The 19,225-nt window shown below is 38.7% G+C and overlaps 1 protein-coding gene across 8 annotated transcripts; it reads left to right on the top strand.

Annotated features, from left to right (window-relative positions):
• The first annotated feature begins 1,967 nt into the window (after window positions 1-1,967).
• Window positions 1,968-18,355, top strand: LOC115417878 (G-protein coupled receptor 35-like). 8 transcript variants are annotated; one of them, XM_030132416.1, is made up of 5 exons: window positions 1,968-2,029; window positions 4,523-5,645; window positions 14,253-14,627; window positions 16,317-16,375; window positions 17,838-18,355. In XM_030132416.1, exons 3-5 carry the CDS (start codon window positions 14,272-14,274, stop codon window positions 18,221-18,223), a joined length of 801 nt encoding a protein of 266 aa, XP_029988276.1. In that variant the 5' UTR covers window positions 1,968-2,029; window positions 4,523-5,645; window positions 14,253-14,271; the 3' UTR covers window positions 18,224-18,355. The 8 variants fall into 8 exon arrangements, with proteins under 8 accessions (XP_029988276.1, XP_029987966.1, XP_029988357.1 ...); XM_030132344.1 differs by having other exon boundaries at window positions 2,005-2,029; window positions 4,512-5,645; XM_030132266.1 differs by lacking the exon at window positions 1,968-2,029 and adding an exon at window positions 4,358-4,410 and having other exon boundaries at window positions 4,512-5,645.
• The last annotated feature ends 870 nt before the right edge of the window (window positions 18,356-19,225 follow it).

Below are 19,225 nucleotides of genomic sequence, written 5' to 3'. Positions count from 1 at the left end.
TTTATTTTTTCTTTTTTTTTTTGGCATCATGCACACCTCTTATTCTTTGGATGTGCGTGTCCATCACCTCTCTTCATGATCATCCTCACCCTTACCTGTAATGCTAATGCAGTTTTGTTTCTGCCAGTTTTTTCCATTTCGAAAAAGGACAAAAAATGATGAAGATATGGTCAGAAATATAATACCCCCCCCACCTCATTTTCATACTTTTACTCACATATTTTTGCTCTGAGTTCAAACTGTCATATCTCCAGTTGTATTTGCTCTGTCAACATTAAATAAAAAAGTTGGACAGTGTTTCATGTCCGCACTTTCAAATGCAATTGTCCCCAGTGGTCTACGTGACCGACTTTCGATGCTACGACGTGTTGAAAATGTCATGTGATTGAGTCATGGGGCCGTGACCGTGGACCCCTAAGGGTTAAAAAAAATAGAATAAGAATAATTAAACAGCATAAAGAATAAGCTATAGGAGGATATAAAGCAGGGCTGTCAAACTCATTTTAGTTCAGTACCACATTTAGCCTGATTTGATCTGCAGTGGGCAGAACCAATAAAATAATAACAGTGAAAAAAGTAAAATTATATTATGTTACGCCCCGGCCTAGGGGTTCACCAGGGCGAACATAATGTGCTCAATTTTGACCCCTTCCAGCTCCCAACCACACACGTCAGTCAAAAACTAAAGTTTACAATGTTTATTACAATTATTTTTCTCTAAACAACTAAGGAAGGGTTAGGGGAGGGAACGGCTAAAACAACAAACAAAATATCTTCTGTTAAGTTTAGACTAAATTACCTACTCCAAAATAAATGCAAGAAATAAAATACAGAAAACTTACCTAACTACCTAACCAAAAACAGGAGAAAACGGGAAAACAAAAGAGCCGACCTCCCCTACCAGAAAAAGGATCAATTTACGAAAAAACAACTATTTACAACTATGCACAATCGAAGTGTCACACAAGCACACGAAGACTGACGGTCACACACACGAACACAGGTTTGAAAGCTGGAAGGAGGCAAGAGAGAGCATGGATGGAAGCTCCAGGGCCATTTTTAAAGGGGCCGGTCAATCACAATCCACCAATCAGCACCTGCAAACAAACAGACACAAAAGGGGCACAGCACACCTACAGGACGGGGGAGAACACACACACTGAACAGAAAACACATACATATAAATAGACAAATTATGACCCAGGGTCATAACAATTATGATCAGGTTTACATCTACAAAGTTTCCTTAAAAATCTGAATAACATGAACAACTTGAATTGTCTTAAGAAAAACAAATAGAATTTTAACAATATTCTGCCTCGGTTTATCAGTTTATCATTTACACATGTGCGTTACAATCGCATAAAACATTTAGTAACAGGCAGAATATTGGTACAATTGCATTTACTTAAGACATTTCCGTTTGTTCATATTTATTCAGGTTATTCACATTTTTTGTAAAAGTATAGTTTGGTCATGTAAACATTTTCATGTAATTTTACTTTTTTACACCAAGAAACAAAGAGAGAATTTGTGGTTGTCATTATTTAAAGGTTATTCTGATAATACTTTACTGGTTCTGACCCACTTCAAATCTAATTGGACTGTTTGTGTCTGTATGTGGAACCGGAATTACAAGGATTTTGACACCATTGATTGTTAATATCTTCAGTGTAATTTTTGCAATTTTTCACAAATTCATCCTGTGGGCTGGATTGGACCCTTTTGCGGGCTGGCCCCCAGGCTGCATGTTTGACACCTGTGATATAAAGTGTACATATCAATCTAATTTACAGCCTCATTAGATTTGATGTTGATTCATCTGATGTTGGTCTAAACCTGTAAACACTGACTTGAACTCCATTGTTCTGGTGTTTTTGTGTCTGTACTTCCTTGTGTTGCTTCGTCTCTTTCCTCATATCTGACTCATTCCCTGTTCCTTTGTTTGTTTGAACAGCAAACCGAAAGCTTTAAGAAGCGCTGGACCACTCTGGACCACAGACCACTCATGGACTTCAAAGACCCACTGGTACGTCACCTTTCAACACCTACACCTACACCTGCATTTGAGCCGTTTGCTTTAGTGTCTTCGTCACAAACTGCCCACAGTGGGGCTGTGGTTGTGGACTCGAAGACGATAGAAATGAAAGGTGGAGGAGAAAGAGGAGGAGGAGGAAAAGAAAGGGGAGGAGGAAGAGGAGGAGGGTTTGTTTCCATCAAGTAAATTAGATTAAGTTGATGATGCTGGGAACATGAAGTCATTGCTCAGTAGGGAAAGATGGATACACAGTTAGCTAATTTCATTACCAATGCTACATTATTCATAAGGAATTTGTTGCTATAGCGTCACAGTGTAAACGGATTCAGAAGAAGCTGAAGTGTTAAAGTGGGGATTAATATTGGCTCCAACTGAGTGAGTTATACACAGTGTTGGGAGTAACATGTTACAAAAGTAATGCATGACAGTAACAGTAATGCATGACAGTAACAGACTTTTTGCTGTAACTAGGGATGTAACGATTACTGGTATGACGATAAACGGCGGTAAAATTGCAGGCAGTTAGTATTACTGTTTAAATTCTAATTCTCATGATAACTGTGTTTGATTACTGCACTTTTTGGGGCAAAAACACGATGTAAAGACCTGCTTTCATGTCAAATATTTGAGTATAGTTTGAATTTATTAGTTTTAATTTTCTGTACCTAATATTTGGAACCAATATTCACTTTTAAAGTCTTTGAAAAGGTTCGTTAAACATCTTTGTGTTATTTATGTAATAAATTATATACATTTTTCAAATCAGATTTTATATGTTTGTGTTTTCTGTCCTTTTATGTTTTTATAGTAGGTTAAAGTGAAAAAATAATAGACAGATGATATAGATGAAGTTGTGCTGAAAAAACCGATCCCAAACATGGGTATAGTAAACATTTGTTTCTATAGTATATAAAGGCCAAATCAAAAGGACTGAAAAACAGACAAAATAGGCTCAGACCACTAAGGGTTAATATTGGAATGTTTCTGACACAGAAGGGACATTGTGACTTATTTTATTATTATTTTTTTTAAAAAATACAACTTGGTTAAATTATTTCCGTGTGTGTATCAGTACTTTTTGAACATTTTCAGCACAATTTCAATAATACCATGATAATAATGATAACCGTGATAATTTTGGTCACAATAACCGTGATATGAAATTTTCATATCGTTACATCTCTAGCTATAATGCAGTAGTGTAAGGCATTACTAATCAATTTTCAGTCATATTTTAATAGCGCTTGAGTTACGACACACTTTTCACCCATAATTTAACTGCTCAAATGAAAAAAAAAACAAAACACCAAGACCGTGCGACCTTCAGGAATCCAAAATGCGTCAGCACAGTTCTATTTCCGTTGGTGTTCAGCCAATGGGTGAAGACAGCAGAAGACAATCTGTTGTCCACATGGACATATGCTCATTACTAACACTAACCCTACTTTAAACCTAGTAGAGGAGCTAAATCAGTTCTTTGCTAGGTTTGAAGTTAGCGAGGAGGAGAGTGCCCCTATACCGCTACCTGCTAACAACCTGGCCCTCACTGTGAGCACGGAGGAGGTCAGGAAGGTGCTCCGGAGTGTGAACCTGTTGAAGGCTGCTGGTCCCAATGGTATCCAGGGGAGGGCACTGCGGGGCTGTGCAGTCCAGCAGGCAGAGGTTTTTACTCCCATTTTTAACCTCTCACTGGCTGCCTGCACAGTCCCTAGCTGTCTAAAATCTGCCACCATTGTACCCATCCCCAAGAAACAGTCGGTCAGCAGTCTGGATGATTACAGACCCGTGGTTCTTACTTCAATTGTGATGAAGTGCTTTGAAAGACTGGTGCTATGGCACATCAAATCTTTGTTGCCTCCCAGCCTTGATAAGCACCAATTTGCATCCAGAACCAACAGGTCCACAGGTGATGCCATTAACACAGCCCTTCACACAGTGTGGAAACATCTGGAACAACCTGGCACTGTCATGCCTGCAGCCAGATGCTAGTCTGGTCTTGTCTGTCTTTCATGTTTGTTTGTCACTTCCTGTTTTATTTAGTTAAGTTTCCCCTCATGTGTCTTGTCTGTCGTCTTTACTTCCCTTCCTGGATTGTGTTCACCTTTCCCCTGATTACCTGTCTCCGCCCTGATTTGTGCCACCTGTGTCTAGTTGTCTTCCCTCCCTTTTGTGTATTTAAACCCTGTCTCTTCCCTCTGTCAGTCGCCAGTTTGTAACTCTCGCAGTTCTTACCAGCGTTCTGATCTTGTCTGTCTGTTTGATTCCTGTTTTTGACCCGTTTTGCTTGCCCGGTTTTTGTCTACTGCCTGCTCCCTGTCGGTTTTGTCTGCCTCATCTGATACCCCGGTTCTGATCGCCTTGCCTGACTTCTGGTACGTGAGTTTTTGTCCAACCCTTATGTCCTGTCGCCTGTTTGATAGCTTGCCTGTGTATGACCTGTTTCCGTCCCTGACCTCCCTCTGCTTTTCCCTAGTCGGGAAAAAGGCCCCGGTAACCGTACGGAGAAAGGGATTAACGTCCTCAGACCGGAGGACGAATCCGAAGAGGAAGCCCCCATCAATTATCCTCAAGATTGTGTCACTCATTATTATCCTCTATCTGTTTGTGACTAACAAATCCTTTGAACTTTATATTCCGCCTCTGAGTTCTGCATTTGGATTCTGTGCCTGTACTAGCGCCATCACAGGCACTTATGCGAGGATGTTGTTTGTGGACTTCAGTTCTGCTTTGAATCCACTCCTTCCAGCAGACTGGTGTCCAAACTACCCAGTCCGGGTATTGGCGAGCACACCTGCAGATGGATCAGAGATTTTCTCACCAACCATCTGCAGTCAGTCAGGATGGGGCCTCATCACTCTTCTGTCCTGACAGTGAGTACTGGGGCCCCCCAGGGCTGTGTGCTCAGCCCCATGCTGTACACCTTCTACACCCATGACTGTGCACCAATCCACAACAGCAACATCCGGGTCAAATCTGCAGATGACACTACTGTGGTGGGGCTGATCCACAACAATGATGAAACGGCCTACAAAGAGGAGGTCCTGAACCTCACCACCTGGTGTTCCCTTAATAATCTGGCACTCAACTCCTCCAAAACAAAGGAGTTGGTGCTGGACTTCAGGAGGAAGAGGGAGGATCCCCCTCCCCTTCTCATCCGAGGGGACACCATGGAGAGGGTCAGTGCCTTCAGGTTCCTGGGTACATACATTTTTCAGGACCTCACATGGGGCAGAAACACCAGTACCCATGTGAAAAAGGCACGGCAGCACCTGGACTTTTGAAGGTCACTGAGAAGGGTGAACCTGTCCCAGGAACTGCTGCTGTCCTTATAGATGTTCTGTGGAGAGCATCCTTACCCACAACATCTGAGTGTGGTACAGGAGCAGCTCTCAGGCTGACAAAAAGGTTCTGGAAAGAGTCAGGAAGTCAGCCCAGAGCATCATGGGAGTCCATCTGTCCTCTGTGTCAGACATCTATAACAGCAGGTGTGTGTGCAGGACCAGAAGCATCACCCTTGACGGTTCACATCCTGGACACAGCCTGTTCTCACTGTGGTCCTCAGGGAGGAGGTCCAGGTCCATCCAGGCCCACACCTCCAGATTTAGCAGTACGTTTTATCCAAGTGCAATACGGGTACTGAACACACTGCAATGACAGGACCTCACAAAGGACATATATGTAACATATGTCATAGTGTTCAGCCAGGGTCACAGTGCAATAACAATATACACTTACCTGGACTGTTTTCTTGGTTGGTGACATGCCTGTTTTTATTCTGTATATATATATTTACACTTCTTTAAACTTTTGCACTACGCACCACCAGAGAGTTGTCTCTTATAATTTCATTGTACATATATGTAATGACAATAAAGGTATTCTATTCTATTCTATTCTATTAAGAAGCTAGTTAGAATGTTAGCATGAGCCCTGTGATCAGCAGTGACGAGGTAAGATAATGTTTCTAGGACTAGTTAGAATTCTTTATCAATTGCAGATGTATGCACTGCTGTCCTTGGCTCCGCCCCCTGTTTGAACATGTAAAATGTAAAAAAAAAAAATGCAAGTGTTCCTGCTGGAATTCAAACATCGTAGACTGTAGCATTACTTACTGAGCCACATATACTTGGGGGGGGTTCCCACATTTTGTTACCTCTGCCAAGGAGGTTCTGTTTTTGCCGGTGTTGGTCTGTCTGTCTGTCCGTCTGTGTGCAAGACAACTCAAAAAGTTATGGACGGATTTGGATGAAAATTTCAGGAAATGTTGATACTGGCACAAGGAACAAATGATTACATTTTGGTGGTGATTGGGGGGGACTGATCTGCCTTGGCGGAGGTCTGAGTGCTTTTCTAGTTTTGAGTTTCTTTCAAACTTATAAAACAATGTAATATATAAAATAGGAATGGTACACTTTTTATATATATATTATATAAACATATAAATGAACAGATGAACAAAATAACATCATTTAATCATTTGTTCCTTGTGCCAGTATCAACATTTCCTGAAATTTTCATCCAAATCTGTCCATAACTTTTTAAGTTATCTTGCACACGGACAGACAGACAGACAGACGGACGCCGGCGAAAACAGAACCTCCTTGGCGGAGGTAATAAATAAATAAAAATATATATATTAAAATAAATAAAATAGAACATATTAAAGGTACAGAAAGTGTGTGTGGGTTATTATTTGATTTATTCTGGGACAGTAATACTGTAAGGTAAGGAATTACTTTTAAATACCAGTAGCAAGTAATCTGTAATGGATTACAGTTTGGGAGTAACTTGCTCAACACTGGTTATACATGACATTTGAAACCTTTACTGAATTTAGCTGATATCACTTTTCCGCCCAGTGTAAATTATCTGTGCAGTAGAGTTTGTATTGGGGCAGTTAACACACAGAAACTGTTCAAAGTCTTTGGGGGTGGGGGGTAAATTGCCTAAGACTTGGATAAATGCACTTCAGATAACCAAGTCAAATAAGCTCACACTGTGTCTGATGTAAGAGTTCAATGGAGAGGTGCAATAATTATAGGTGCAAAGTGACTGAAATGTCCGACTAACCCAAGAGAAAAGGCGGTAGATGAAAGGAAGAGGAAGTGTAGTTGGGGGGTCGGGGGGTGGACAGGGAATACATGAAGGAAACACAGAGTCAGGGCGATCGGAGCGCTGGGATGAAATACAAAGAAACGCAAAGTGAACTGTAGTTTAGGCTTTGTTCTTCCAACAGGGGAAGGATTATTTCAGATGATGAAAGCTGCGTTCACACTGTCCGTTTCAGAGCTGGATTCAGATCTGGTGAACTGTGAACCGGATCAGATTCCAGTGTGAGTGGAGTCACATGTGCAAACGTACTGGTGTAACAACTGTTCTGGTGGTTTCCGTCAGTAAAAATGCAGACAGAACTTATCCAATAAAGACCCAGAGCTACCTCTGTGGTATTTTCCAAATGAATTTTTCTTTGTATTTAACCGTTCTGAAGTGATTTATCACCATAGGTTGTAATATTATCCCACTTGTTTTGTTTTGTTTTTTTCTGTGTAAATCATGTTTTTTATATTTAATTCACTGATCATGTAGATGTTCGTAAAAGCTTAGGTTAAAGTTGAGGGTTATTATATTGGAAACGGAGAAAAATGAAGAAAATGTGACTTTTTTTTAGCAAAGGTATAAATAATTGAATGTAAAATACTGCTGCCACTAACAACTGTTTCTCTAATGATTAATTTTTCAACTAATTGTTTGATTAGTCGACTAATCTAACCAACTAATTCAAAAATGTATAGTGTTTCTTATTTTGTTGTGTCCGTTTTCATCTGGGTTTGTTTGTCTGTTAGCAAGATAACTCAAAAAGTTAAGGATGGATTTTGATGATATTTTCAGTATATGTTGATACTGGCACAAGGAACAAATGAAATTAAATTAGGTGGTGATCGGGGGGCGGCTGATCTGTCTTAGAGGAGCTCTGCGCTTTCCAAGTGCTTTTCTCGTTTTGAATACAACTCAAGGGCCAAAACATAAAATATCACCTGTACCATGGCAAATGTAAACAATGTAAATAATTTCATTATTAGCAAACAAAAAATTACAAAGTGGGATGTTTTCCATGTGGGGTGGGGGGGTGGACAGGGGATGTACAGGGGATGGACAGGGGATGGACAGGGGATGTACCGATCTGTGGATCCAAGGGGGTTAACTGTAAGAGCGGGAGAATGAAACTCAAGACACTTATAAGATGGATCTCACTCTCTTTCTCTCTCTCTCTTGCTCTCTCTCGCTCTGTCTTTCTCTCTCTCTCTCTTGCTCTCTCTCTCTTGCTTTCTCTCCCTCTCTCTCTCTTGCTCTCTCTTTCTCTCTCTCTTGCTTCCTCTCTCTCTGTCTTTCTTGCTCTCTCCCTCTCTCTTGCTCCCTCTCTCTCTCTCTTGCTTCCTGTCTCTCGCTCTCTCTCTCTCGTCCACTCATGCTGCTTCATGTCACCTCAGTAGTATATTGTCCCTCGCTCTTCTTGCGCTCTCTCATTCATTCAACTCCACAGGTCCATCTGCAACCCTATTTCTGAGTAATGACACCAGAAAGGTGGTTTGGAGTGCTGGCCCTTTAAATGCACAGGAGACACTTCAGGCCCCGCCCACTCCAGGTTATTGGCTGTGCTGCTCTGTCCCGTTCAACCAACAACTGAACATTTTAGGTAATGGGCTCCAAATTACTTGGAGAAATGTTGGTCTGAAGTCTGGACCTCATATGTGCAAATGTCGTGACACAATTAGTTATAGATGTAACAAATTAAGAAGGAATTAAAATGGGTTGTAAAAATCCACTGGATTTTTCTAAAATGAAAATAAAGATAGTTTTGCAGCAGCTGGAGGGTTCAAATTCAAACTGTATGAACTATTAGGGTCCAAATACACAAATAAATGAAGCACAGACTAATAAATGTGGGTTTAGACAAATATGAGCCCTTTAAGGATAACTAAGGCCTTAGTTTAATGCAATGAAATATAAGACTTTTGAAGGATACCCCTCACCTTCACAACACCTTTTAATAGACAGTGACTGGCAGATAAAAGAAAAGCTCAGAATGGATTTAATAAAACACCTTCATGAAAATTGTATTGAGATTAAAGCAGGAGAATTTAATGAAAAGGAAGCTAAGCAAAGAACTAGGCCTTTTTGAGATGTTTCAAAACCAAAACCATGTCTATTTGATTATAAACTACATTCACTGCTATCAGATTAAAATAAATCATAAAAAACCCTCTCTGTCACCAGTCAAAACACATGAACCTCAGCACAGATCTGCTGGTCCAGGTTTCCTTTAAGTCAAATTTTAGTTTTTGTCTATTACACAAATATTTAGAGTCATTTGAATCTTCTGTTCCTCCACGACATGACTTTTCTAAATCTAATTTCCCTATTGTCACATTTCATGTCCCAATGTTATTTATTCTATTGTGATTTAATGTTCTGTGTGACTGATCGTCTGTTTTGAATGGAAGGCACCGTACATCAAATCATTTGTTTTCTTTTGCAGTTGTGCTGCTGAAGCGTGAAACCAGCGTCGTTTGCATGTGATATGACCAGTGACGGCTGTGTGTGGATGATGAATGAGCTCAAATCACACAGGTTTAAATAAAAAAACAAACTGTATAGAAACAGGTACAGTAAAGGGAAACGACCAGGAGGTGTTAAAGATGTGGGGGGGGGGGGCAGGTCTTTACATCCTGCTGAGGTGATAAAAGCGGTCATAACTCATTCATAAACCTCTTCAAGAAGCTGTTTTTCACACTGTGAACTAAGGGCATTGTGATTGTGAGTGTGGGGGAGTGTAGAGGTGAACACTTCCACCTCACTAACAGAAGGTTCAGGACCAGAGAGGGTGTGTGTGTGTGTGTGTGTGTGTGTGTGTGTGGGTTGAGTTTTGTGCAGTCAATGGAAGGTACTGTGTGTATTAGGAGTAAAATACAGACCGAATTTAACCCATGGCGACCCAGTTGTACTTTAGTGGGACTTCCCAAATGAATTTATTTAACTGTAAAGGGCTCATATTTGTCTAAACCCACTTTTATTACTCTGTGGTTCATTTATTTGTGTATTTGGACCCTAATAGTTCATACAGTTTGAATTTCAACCCTCAAGGTGCTGCAAAGCTATCTTTATATTCATTTGGGCAAAAATCCAGTGGATTTTTACACGGAGTGGATTTAATTCCTGCTTAACCCTATAACACCATTCATTCATTCATTTTCTGAACCCGCTTTATCCTCACTAGGGTCATGGGGATCGCTTGGAGCCTATCCCAGCTACATGGGGCGAAGGCGGGGTTCACCCTGGACAAGTCTCCAGTTCATCTCAGGGCTGAACATGTAGAGACAGACAATCACTCTCACATTCACACCAATGGGCAATTTAGATTAACCAATTAACCTATTAGTGCATGTCTTTGGATGGTGGGAGGAGCCAGAGTACCAGAGAGAACCCACGCAGACATGGGGAGAACATGCAAACTCCACACAGAAAGGTCCCACCCCCCGTCGACTGGTGTTGGAATCGAACCCAGGATCTTCTTGCTGTGAGGCATGAGTGCTAACCACTGCACCACCGTGTCGCCCCCTATAACACCAAACATATCATATTTGATACATGAGTTTTGAAGCCCTCTACATGATCAGTGTGATTTTTTTTTCTTGAAAAACCTGATGTATACAATTAGATACAAGCAATACACAGATAATCCACCAGGGGGAGGAATATATTCACCAGAGGCCTTTAGTGATACTACAAGACTGTCATTAACAGTGTTGGGAATAATGGTGTTAAAAATAGCAGCGTTACTAATGCTGTTATTGTTTTCCAGTAACGGGTAATGTAATGAATTACTATTTGTAACTTTCCAACACTGTTCCCGTTACCGGCAGTGAAATGTGGCACATTACTATGCACTGATATCTAACAGCTGTTATCTGTCTTGACTCAGACAGGCAGCAGAGGTGTGACGTTCACGGACCAGTCGAGTCTTTTGAATGGCTCTCTTCAGTGAATGATAAGAATCGATTCGTTGCGAGCCGTTCATTAACGAACCGTTCTCATTTTCAAATCCCCCACACTGCCTTCATGTTTCAGCTGTGTGTCCATGAGTCTGAGTTGTCCACGCCCCCTTCATCTGAACGATTAATGACGTCTGCGAGTTTGAGTTGAACCAGCACAACACAGGCACCTGAACGCAGCTATGTGTGCAGCTAATTTAGGGGAGGGGTTATCTGCTAATTTAGGGAAGGAGTTATCAGTGACAGTCTGACTGACTGGACTGCAGACATTTACTGCTGTAGGAGCGACTGAAAAAAGTGCAGATGTGGATTAACTGGAGGAGCATCTGTTTCTATAAATGCAGATATGCACTTATGTGGTGGAAAAGACGGGCCCTGGTGGACCCCACTCTGGCTCTGGTGAACCCCAGCCTGGCCCTGGTGGACCCAGCCTGGCCCTGGTGGACCCCATCCTCACCCCAGTCCTAGTCTTCAGTACCTGTCTGCTGTTCTACTCTATAACTGCTCTGTGAAACACGCTCAAAAATCTTTCCTTTTACATATTTGAAGGTTTTTCAAAAAAGTAACGCAATAGTTACTTTCCCTGGTAACTAATTACATTTATGAAGGAGTAATTCTGTTATCAGTTCAATTACTTTTTTGGGAAGGTAATTAGTCGCTATAACTAATTACTTTTTAAAAGTAGTTTGCCCAAAACTGGTCATTAATGAGGAAGGAGGAAGAATTTTAACATTTTGAAAAGGAATTACCAGTTTGTTAGACATGTTTGTGTTGTATTGTTGTTTTTTTGGGGGGTTTAAAAACAATATGTGAGCACTGAGACCCAATGGATCAAATATGATACAAAATTGAAACTCATACGTGGAAATTGATGTTTGAAAAAACATTTTCTTTGGTTGTTCAGAAGGACCAATAAAGGCTCCAGTTTCAAAGAACTGGAATTTTCTGTCAATGATTTAATGGTTCTGGCTTTACAAGGTTAATTTGTTATGTTTTATAACTAGTTACGTCACAACATTTGCACATATAAGGTCAGGACTTCCGAAGAACATTTCTCAGAGTACGACATAATTGTTTATCATCAGCAGCGGTTGTAGTCCAGACTGAAAATATGTCCAAACTTTGAGCTTATTACCTCAAATGTTCAGTTGTTGGTTGGACGGGACAGAGCAGCACAGCCAATAACCTGGAGGGGGCGGGGCCTGAAGTGTCTCCTGTGTATTTAAAGGGCTAGTGCTCCAAACCACCTTTCTGGTGTCATTACTCAGAAACAGGGTTGCAGATGGACCTGTGGAGTTGAATGAATGAAGAATTCAGAGCCAAGCAGAGCATTTACAGTTTATGGAGACCACAGGGACATGAGGGAAAAGGAAGAATTCCATTTAAAAAAGCAAAATATCACTCCTTGAAGTGATTTATCATCATTTCTAAGTTCAGATATCTCTAAAACTCTGACTTCTATATCTGTGAATACTCTATATTCTATTCATTTACAGACTTTCCTGTAAATTGTGTTTGTGATGTTCTTCACTGCTGCCTCCAGGGTTAGGGTTAGGCTTGTATATCTGAATACTCACACTTTCCTGTGAATTGTGTTTGTGCTGCTCTTCACTGCTGGCTCCAGGTTTTCTGTCATTTTGAGAACGTGTGGATCATTGTCAAATGAAAACATCATGCAAAACATCACAGTTTGCATTTGTGATGGTTTATTGTCAGCAGCTGCCGTTCGGTGAGCACAAAGAACAGACACCAACAGGTTGGTATTGAGTATTTTTCTATTTAAATTTTCTTTTATTCAGAATGAATCAACCTCATTGTAGTGATTTGTTTATAAATGTCTTGAATCTAAACCTCAGTGCAAAACTGTTAAAACGACACTGTACAGTTGAATATTTCAATATTATGAGGAATTAATAGGGTTTGTGTCCTATTATTTTAGCACTTCTATCAGTCACTTTTTTATTATTATTTTTAGCCTTTTAATTGAGGTTTTTTTAGTTTGTTTCTTTCACATTTAGTTTTAAGTGCACATAAATAGTTTGTATTGTACGGAACTGACTTGCTGTAAATCTTGTATTAAGATTTTCACATTAGATTCAATACTGATCCATTTTTTTCTATCTTTGCAGGAATTTGCATCCACAGCTAATAACTGGGCCCAGTTCATATCTGTTAACTAATTGTTTATAGTTTTATGTAGAACCTTAAAATAGTCTTTATTGTCATTGTGTGAACAATGAAATTAGGAGTGCTACTCAGTGCAACGATATGAATAAAAAAACCTAATACTTCAGAAAATACGAATATAAAAAAAGAATATAAAATTGCAAAAACTAAATAAAAGATATGAAATAATAGAATATCAAATTTTACGAAAAGCACAATATAATAGAACTAAAGCAACTATATTTTTGGACAGTTATTGTGTATATTTGTTTAATTACTTTATTACCTCCGCCAAGTGTAACGGCGGAGGTTATGTTTTCATCTGGGTGTGTCTGTTTGTTTGTTTGTCTGTTAGCAAGATAACTCGAAAAGTTATCAACGGATTTTCATGACATTTTCAGGAAATGTTGATACTGGCACAAAGAACAAATAATTAAATTTTGGTGGTGTTGTGGGGGGACTAATCTGCCTTGGTAGAGGTCTGCGCTCTCCGAGTGCTTTTCTATTTGATAATATATTATCAACAAATTGCTGTTTTAAATATTGTCTTAATAGAGTGTTTTAATATGTATATCTCATAGATAGATAGATAGATAGATTTTTTTCCTCTATTTTTGTTGTTGGATTGATAATTTCTATCCTGCTTCTTTGTATTAAACTTGAATGGAGGGACTGTAACACCCAATAATTCTCCCCATGGGATTAATAAAGTATTGTGATTGTGATGATTCAGAAAAGCAGAACAAAAATAAGAATACACATAAAATACCAACAGACACAATATTAACAGTACGTTGATGGTCTAATAATTTTTTCCGTGACTGTATATCTATGAACTCAAGTCTATTTAAAACAGTTCATTTATGTTTGGGTAAATATTGAATAAATATTACATTGTTATTGCCAGGAAGATTATTGCAGAAATATAGTAGACCATGTAGACACACATCTGTATTCCACTTGGTTCCACCGTCTTCTAATCCTTTGTGTTTTTTCAGTTTTCAGAGTTGAGGACCTATGGAGAACTCTTCAGTGTCCACGTCCCATGATCTAACCCCTGGAGTCTTCATGTATGTTTTCATTGGTTCTGTTCATTACACAGTTGGATTTCCTCTGAACATCTGGGCTCTGTGGCTGATTGTCTCCACCCAGGCCACCAGAACGGAGATTTTAACCCTAAACCTTATACTGATGGAGATTCTGAGTTCTGTGGGATTTCTTCTCTATGTGGTCGACTCTTTTAGCCGATCGTTTTCTATTAATCGTCTGTCACTCTTCCATCAAGCGTCGGTGGTGGTGGGTCGAGTCCTGTTCCCCTGGCAGGTCTGCATGGACCGGTACCTGGCCGTCGTCCATCCGGTGGCGTTCATTAGGTAGGTCACACACAGGACGACACATGATAAGAAACAGGACCAGCGCCCATGTATCTCACCATCATGTTCAACCAAGAATCAATATCAAGTAGAATGTGTGAGGTTGTCAGGTTCTGTCTCTGTGTTCCAGTCCTGTGGTCTGGATGCAGGAGATCAATCTGACAATCGAAGTGGGCGGGACTTTCACTGGAGGAGAACTCAATGAATTCAATCAAAGTCCATAAATAACTTCAATCAGTGATCAATAGGAACTAGACTGATATATGTAATCATTTCCATTTTATAATCCATCAAAGTATGGACCCTTATAAGTAAAGGCACATTTTTAATATTTAAAAAAATTGCAAAAAATTAGAAAATCTAAATTTAAACATTGAAATCTAGACATTGGTGACCTTGTGTTTGACCCTTCAAGGTCAAAGGTCATGGAGCCAAATGAAAGTCCATATATTACTTCCTATCAGTGCTCAATAGTGACTGTACTGATATCTGTAACCATTTACATGTTATAAACCATAAAAATATGGAGCATTATAAGTAAATTCAATTGAACTTTATTTATAAAGCCCATTTCATGCACAAGACAGTCTCAGTGTTCTTCACAACAGGTATATAACATAAAATATTGATATGAAAACAAACAGTCAAATAAACAGTAGAAGAAGGGAATGGATTAATGTCCCGGGCATCCCCCCTCCTTCTCAGCAAAAAACCCCCTCCAAAAACCCAGTGGGAAAAGAGAAACCTCGGGGAGAACCACAGTGAAGGCACCTTTCTTTTTTTTTTGGGTTTTGTTTTTTGTAAATATTTTTTGTTGATTTTAGAAAAAGAAAAGAAAGAATCATCCCTCAGTTTGGAGGAATACAGTACATTGTGGCATTTTACATGTACAGTATAAGGGACATTTTTAATATTTCAAAAATTCATCAAAACATTTTAAAAAATCCACATTTCTCAGAGCTGTGAGCAAACCTTGTAGACATTATCCCAAGGAAGCTATACACATAAAAAAAAAGAAAAAAAAAATCAATCCAACTAGTAGTTTCATCAGAAAAAATGCTTAAAAAATTGCTGATGAAGACACAACACCTTCACAATAACTTGGCCCGTGAGATAAAAAAAACAAAAACCCTATCCACTGCTAGACATTCCATAAAAATTATCATGCATCATCATGAAAAGCATCAGGCTGTTTCCCATAAAGATAATTAAGTTAAAAAAAAACAAAAAAAACTTTTACTTCCCTGGGTCTTAGGAGGTTCATATGTTCATTTTTGCACATTTTTATGACTTTGGGAAGACATCATTGAAATTCATGCTACATAAATTTATTTATTTATTTATTTTTCATTCATTCATTCATTCATTCATTTGGGACAGTGCATATTAATGAACATGTACTACAATCACAGCTGTAAATATGTATATGTGTTCATCTGTAGTCCCTAGGCAGGTGACAAGAAAGACAGTTGACAAAAAGGCAAAACCTCATATTAACACACAAAACACAGTGAGGATGAAGGACTGAAGGTCACAGGCTTGGGTTTCCTTCAGAATGTCATTTAGGTGGTTTTTATTGCTGTCAAATGTCCAGCCTGAACTAAAAGTCTGTTTTAAGTTCAGGACTTCAGTGTTTGTTCTGAATTTCCAGTGTCTGTCCCTGAATCCAACACGTCTTCTCATTTAAAGGTACAAACAGATCCAGTATCGAGGATCTTGTCTGGCTGTTCTGTGGCTTTTTGCCATCGGTAGGAAAATCCTTTTACATTATGTTTAATAAGTGATAAATTCCTCTTAATTTTGCTATAATAACTACTATAATCACTGTTATATCTGCTGCTGTTTGATCCATTATTCACTTCATATCTGTTACTGTATTGCACTAACACTTCCATTGTGAATAGATCAGGGATAGTTTAGGTTCCACATTCAGTCCAATATGATTTCAAAGGGGTCGGCCCAATAAACTAATTACCTAATGACATATGAATAATGTCAACTCCAAACATTTCTCTGTTTTAGTGTGAAAAAAGTCAAATTACATGATGAAAATATTTAAATCTACAAACTATCCTTTAAAAAAACATGAATTATGGGAAAAACCTGAACTTTCTTAAGAAAAATAAGTGCAAATTTAACAATATTATGTGTCAGTTTATCAATTACACATATACATTACAACTTATATGGATCTACAAACACACAAAACATTTAGTAACAGGCAGAATGTTGTTAAATTTCCACTTATTTTCCTTAAGACATTTCAGGTTGTTCATGGTTGTTTAGATTATTCACATCATTTATGAAAAGATAGATTGTAAATGTAATTATTCCATCATCATTTTTCACACTTAAACAAAAAAAAAGAAAAAGATGTTGTCATTTATTGGTTGTTAACACATCCTTGATTGTTAATATCTTTGGTGAAATTTTTGTGTTTCACAAATTCATCCCACAGGCCAAATTGGACAGTTTGGTGGGCCAGATTTGGGGCCATATGTTTGACACCCCTGAAATAGTTATAGCTTATTCTTTTTTTTTTTTTTTTCTTAACCCATAAAGACCCAAACAGCCACTGACAACTAAAACCATCTACTGATCTAAACTGTTTAATACCTGTTGATACAATAATTCTATCAATACATGTAAATAATTGGTGTAAAATACAGTTTTTCATCTTTTCATGATCATCATTTGGATGTTTAGAGACCCTGTAGTTACCTTGGAAACACCGTCATCTTCTCCAACATTGATTCACCAGTCAAACCCATGGAGTTGGATCAATGACAGTGGATGGACACACTGGGGTTATGTTCAGTTAATGATATATTTTACTGAAAAAGTCACTTTTTTCCAGTTTTCTCTGTTTCTGATGCAATAACCCTCAACTTTAATCACTAAATTAAATCAAGGAAAATACCCGATGTTCACTGAAAAAAAACCACACAAAATACAGAGAATTATGACATAATAAATTATGATAAATCACTTAAGAAAAGTTAAATATAGAGAAAAAAAAGTATTTTGGAACTGCCACAAAAGTAACACTGAGTCTTTATGGGTTAAAGAACAATTAATGTTCCATTTTTTAACAAGTTGAGACAGAAACAGCATCTTTATTCTCAGTATGTGCTGTGCATCTAGTGAACTGACAGTAAAACATCTTCAAATCTTTCAGTCTATAAACATGTTCTTTCTGCTCATTTATAGGTTGTGGCCTGATCAACATCTTCTTACCCATGAATTTCACGGCGGTTTCCATCTTCGCATTTGCCGTGTTTCTTCCCATCCTGTCCACAGAGATCTTCTGCAGCCTGTCCATCGTCCGGATCCTCAGAAGATCTGGTCCAGGACACAAGGAGTCCCAGGAAAAGAAGGAGGCCAACCAGCAGAAGAGGAGAGCCGTCCAGGTCATCTGTGTGGGTCTGCTGATGCTGGCTCTCAATAACTTCCCCTTCATTCTGGTGCCTTTTTTCAATGTTGACACAGAGGAGTTCCTTACTGCAGCGTTAGGGTTGTCGTGTCTGGGAAGTCCAATCCAGGCTGTTTTGTTCCTCAGTAGGTCTGGGAGATTGTCCTGCAGAAGCATCTGCTAAAGGAAACAGAACATGCTGCACACTTTTAATATCCCAAATATAGTGTCAGATTCTGTTGAAAGTTACTGCCCTCAAGGTCAACTATTTTCAATATTCTTCTGCTCCATGCCAAAATACATCCACAGTGTAAATTTGGTGCTGATATCTCAATGCATTCTTCAGATAATGTGATTACGTCGTTGAATGGACAGAAGGGCGGACGACAAAACGATTACAATACTCCTTTGGTCAGAAGTTGGCCGAGGGGTAAAAACTGGCAAATAGAAGATGGTTTAGGACACGGGTTCCCAAAGTGGGGTACGCGTACCCCCAGGGGTACTTGGAGGATGCCCAGGGGGTACTTGAAGTTTTGCTGAAAAAATATATTTAATAATTCATCATGTTCCAAATACAAAATAAACAAGTGGTTCCAGGCACAACAAACCCCGCCCCTCGCACATATTGTAGCTTATTTTGGCATCAATCCAGCTGATGTTATCGTATCAGTCGCCTCTATATATGTGCCAAGATTGAAGTAAAGTGAAACAAAATTGATGTTTTTATAGACATTTGAAATTTTGCCCATTATAAGTAAATGGGGAAAAAAAAAGATTTTAAAAATTCATAGAAAATTTTAACTGTGACCTACTGTCTCCAAAATGTAATGAGAGCTATTCTGGGTCACTGGCAATCTATAAACCCAGTTTGGTATGAATTCAACCAATAGTTTTGCTGCTAGAGTGTTAATAAACAAATAAACAAACATGCTGAAATATGAAACACAATAAATGCATTCATGTAATAGTTTTATTGTGCATTATCTTGTTTAAGCTTTGGTAACATTTGAAGAACATTTCTATTTTATTTAATTCAAAATGAGTTTGTTTGAATAGCTAATTAATTATTTTTTGCTAATTTATTAATGACCAATTTATTTATTTTTCTTATCAATGAAAGAGGGCACTTTTCAGTTTATATTTTGCACAAAATTTACTTTAAAAATATTATTTTTTATATATTACA

The sequence above is a fragment of the Sphaeramia orbicularis genome, chromosome 1 (genome assembly GCF_902148855.1).
Source record: "Sphaeramia orbicularis chromosome 1, fSphaOr1.1, whole genome shotgun sequence".
NCBI classification, from domain to species: Eukaryota; Metazoa; Chordata; class Actinopteri; order Kurtiformes; family Apogonidae; genus Sphaeramia; species Sphaeramia orbicularis.
The sequence above is the reverse complement of the archived record's forward strand: the minus strand, read 5'-3'. Positions and strand labels throughout refer to the sequence as shown.